A 3,651-nucleotide genomic window follows, 5' to 3' on the forward strand; every position below is an offset into this window, starting at 1 on the left:
CATCCCACTCCCACCGTGCACCATTTATAGTCCCACCATTTCTCTGCTCCATGGCAGCAGTCTGCTCTCAGACCTTCCCTCTCATGCTCCATCTTGTATTCAAACACGAAGTTATTCTTCCTGAGGCTCACCTCTGCATGTGAGATTTTCCTTCTCTCCTATTTCAGAACTCAGTGCATTTCTATTATCTGCTGAAGTTCTAATCTGAAATTCAAGAGCCACTACAATCTGGCTCCAAACTGAATTTCTAAAACCTAAACTCCTCTGTTTTTCTAGAGCCTAGCCAGGTGGGATTCCTTCCTCTGGCCCACTCCCCTCACCTCCCTCCTCTATCAGCTCTGAAGAATCCTTTCCTTTTCCATCACATTCAAATCTCTCATGAACTGTCTGGTTGAAGACTTATATCCAAGGAATAGTCTTAAGTGGATCTCTGGGCTATAGGCATCTAGTTTCCTCTTGGATTCGATTTCATTCCTGGGATGTTATTCTAGGTTTGAGAATGAACGAAACAGAGAAAATCTGGGGTTGTGGGAAAATGGTTAAAGACTGTTGCAAGAGATCAAGAGAGAGACCAGGCAGAGGTCAATGCGCAGAGAAAAGAATTGGGAACCTAGATGCTATTACGGGCGGGTGACTCAGGGACTGGAGCCAGAAGACTGGAACAACTTGGTCATTCTAGGTTCTCCCTAATCCTAAATTGAGTCCAAAAGATGTATTAGAGGATGACTTTTACACTCCAAATTGTCATTCCTTACTACCATTTTCTCCCTCCCCACCAAATGTTATCCCATGAAAAATAAGACCAAGTAGCTTGAAATTATATGTATTTTTTTATTTGAAAATTCCATAGTCATGTAATAACATTACTTTCCATCACAATACTACATAGCACACATCCACTTACAGGAGCACTGATTTCCTAAGATTCCAAAAGTGTTTCACTCTGATAATCAGTGGAAGGACCTCACCATCCTACATGCAGTAGGATGGGAAATAGCACCATCTTGCTATGAACTTAATCAAGCTCACAGGAAACTCATCACCAGATGTTGTATCTTATATTCATTAGGATTTATGGCAGATAAAGTAAAACAACAATAACTTAAACATAATTAAATATTGTTTAAGAAACTACGTGTTTAAATTATTAAAAAAAAAAAAAACAACTCTTTTTGGCCATTATAATACAATAATACACCTGGGGAAGGTTGGGAAGAAATAAATAAGATTTTCCAAGACTCTGTCTCTCAGTCTAGGTATGAAGGTTCAAGGCTTCGGTGTTCGGGACTTTTGGTCCAGGAGCCTTATGGAAGTCTGGACCCACTTCTGCTTGGGGTCAGCACAGACATCCCTGTCCGCTTTGGTCTTGAAGCTGTGGGGAAAAGAGGGCAGAGTTAAATGGAGTGTCTTGAGGATTTTTCCCAGGAGTTTGATCCATTGGCCCCTAAAGCTGATTAGCCCTTGCTCCCTGGTTGAGGAGCCTGAATGGGGACAGGAAGAAGGGGAAATAGGAGGAAGAAACTTCTTTTCCAGAAAAGAAGTTCTGCTGTTACTGCCCCAGGGGAAGCCCTCCAGACCCTTGGCTAAAGGAACTTGGATGATCTGACCAAGGTCCTAGAAGAGGAGCCCGGAGTGTGTATATTTTCCTTCTTGTGGGTTCGGTTTGTCTATGGAGTAAAGGGTCCTTTGGCTTAGGTGTTTCATTTATCTGACTCATTTGGACGCATAGAAGTCAGATAGAGCTTTTGGCTGTGGGTGCCAGGGCATGGTCCACTTACATCACAGCTTCCTGGGGACACTGGCTGTTGGTGATTCTCGTGTAGCTGTCCAGCTTCTTGAAGGGGATCTTCCCATTGATCACACTAAAGCAGCAGGTGATTGGGGTAGAAACTGAATCTGAAAAACATTTTGCAAAGAACCAAAGAGTTATGATGTGTTGTAAGTACACATGTGTCAGAGAAAATAAAGAAGATAGGAGATAAAGCTAGTGCTTGAATTCTAGCTAGGACCCACCACTCCCACGTTCAGAGCCTTAGTCCAGATCCCGCAGGTAAAATGGTACCTGTGAGTCAGTTTCTTCTACTGAACTGTGGGGTCTCTCATTGTTGACTGTAAATGGGGAAATCTTGAGTAACAAGATTAATCCTTGTAGTGTGATTTCAGAGAGTCTGTTGATCCAAAACCTCTGAACCTGGGAAGATACTTTCTAAGAACTTGCTTCCCAGCTCTGTCTCCATGGGTTTAGAGCCAACCTATGTCACATGCTGAGATAGATGCCTATGGGTCTTTATCCTTCACAGCCACCATTCTGGAAGTTACGCTGGACCATAATCCAACATTGGAAGCCTCCAGCAAGAATTTGTTCCTCTCTACCATTGCCTGAAATGTCTTTTTCATCCACAATGAGAAATGGTCCTTCCTTCTCTGCCCCATCCAAATACAAGATGAGGATTGTTGAGCGTGCATTTAGTGTCCTGAAGGTCAGGCAAGATAATGGAGCCTGGCCCCAGGGGCCTGAGCTTCTAGCTCTGGTCCTGCCTCTGACCAGCTGTGAGGTGCCAGCTCTTAATTCTTCTCTTGCTTTCACCTTCTCCATCTTTGCAATGGAAGCTATGCAGCAAGCATGGGGTGACTTATGCCCGGGGTTAGTAGCTGGGGTAGTGAAAGCGTTAAGGCTTAAGAAGAGAGGAGCCTTACCTGGCTGAGCGAGCACCTGGGTGCCGAAGGTGGCTGCCACGAGCAGCAGACACAGAATCCCAGCGGAGACCTTCATGTTGGAGGGTGAGCACGGGGGCTTCAGCCTGAGAGTTGGCGGTTGCTGAGTTGGTCTCAGTCTGTGGAAATCTGGCTCCTGTGGCTGATCTGCCTGCCTTTTATAGGGAGCAGAGTGCATGGGTAGGGTGATGTTTAAGGAAGGACCGAAGAAGCCCCTGAATGTGCTGAGTAAGCACCAGATCTTGGTGGTGATTTCCGAACACTGAGAAAAGGAAGTTGTACAGTTTCCATCATCTGTTTGGGCTGTGGGGCAGAGGTGGAAGGATATGTGTCCATGCCAGTAAAATGTACAAAGTGACATCATTAGACTATTAAGAGCTCTGATTTCTTTGAAACGGAACATGATCTATTGGAAAGGAAGAATGGAAGCTGAGTTCCTAGTGGGATGGAAAGAATCAATGGCCTGGGGCCTCCTCAGGGTCCAGGAGGTCGGGGAAGGGGCCCTAAGTCTTTGCCTGGGCTCTTTGTCTGTCTCTGGTCTCTGCCATCCTAAACCAGCTACGCTCCTTTAGAATCTCACACAGGTAGCTTGATAGAATCTTGGCAGAATGGTAAATCCAGGCATCTTCAAGTTTTCAGGCTCTGGAATGTTCTGTTGTGAAGCCTAAGAACTGGACAACACATACTGATCTTATAGGGTTGTTGTTGTTTTAGTCGCCAAGTCCTGTCTGACTCTTTGTGACACCATGAACTGTAGCCCATCAGGCTCCTCTGTCCATGGAATTTCCCAGGCAAGAATACTGGAGTGGGCTGACATTTCCTTCTCCAAGGGATTTTCCAGACCCAGAAATCAAACCTGCATCTCCGGCATTGGCAGGTAGATTCTTTACTACTGAGCCACCAGGGAAGCCTACAATCTTGCCGAGTGGTGATTTT

General features: G+C 45.3%; 1 protein-coding gene across 1 annotated transcript; it reads right to left on the minus strand.

Annotated features, from left to right (window-relative positions):
* Nucleotides 1-811: 811 nt before the first annotated feature.
* Nucleotides 812-2,847, minus strand: CCL8 (chemokine (C-C motif) ligand 8). Its single transcript, NM_174007.1, is given in 3 exon segments — nt 812-1,372; nt 1,779-1,896; nt 2,698-2,847. Coding segments are annotated over 3 exon segments (300 nt in total). The 5' UTR covers nt 2,774-2,847; the 3' UTR covers nt 812-1,266.
* Between the last annotated feature and the right edge of the window lie 804 nt (nt 2,848-3,651).

This window comes from Bos taurus, chromosome 19 (assembly GCF_002263795.3).
Source record: "Bos taurus isolate L1 Dominette 01449 registration number 42190680 breed Hereford chromosome 19, ARS-UCD2.0, whole genome shotgun sequence".
NCBI classification, from domain to species: Eukaryota; Metazoa; Chordata; class Mammalia; order Artiodactyla; family Bovidae; genus Bos; species Bos taurus.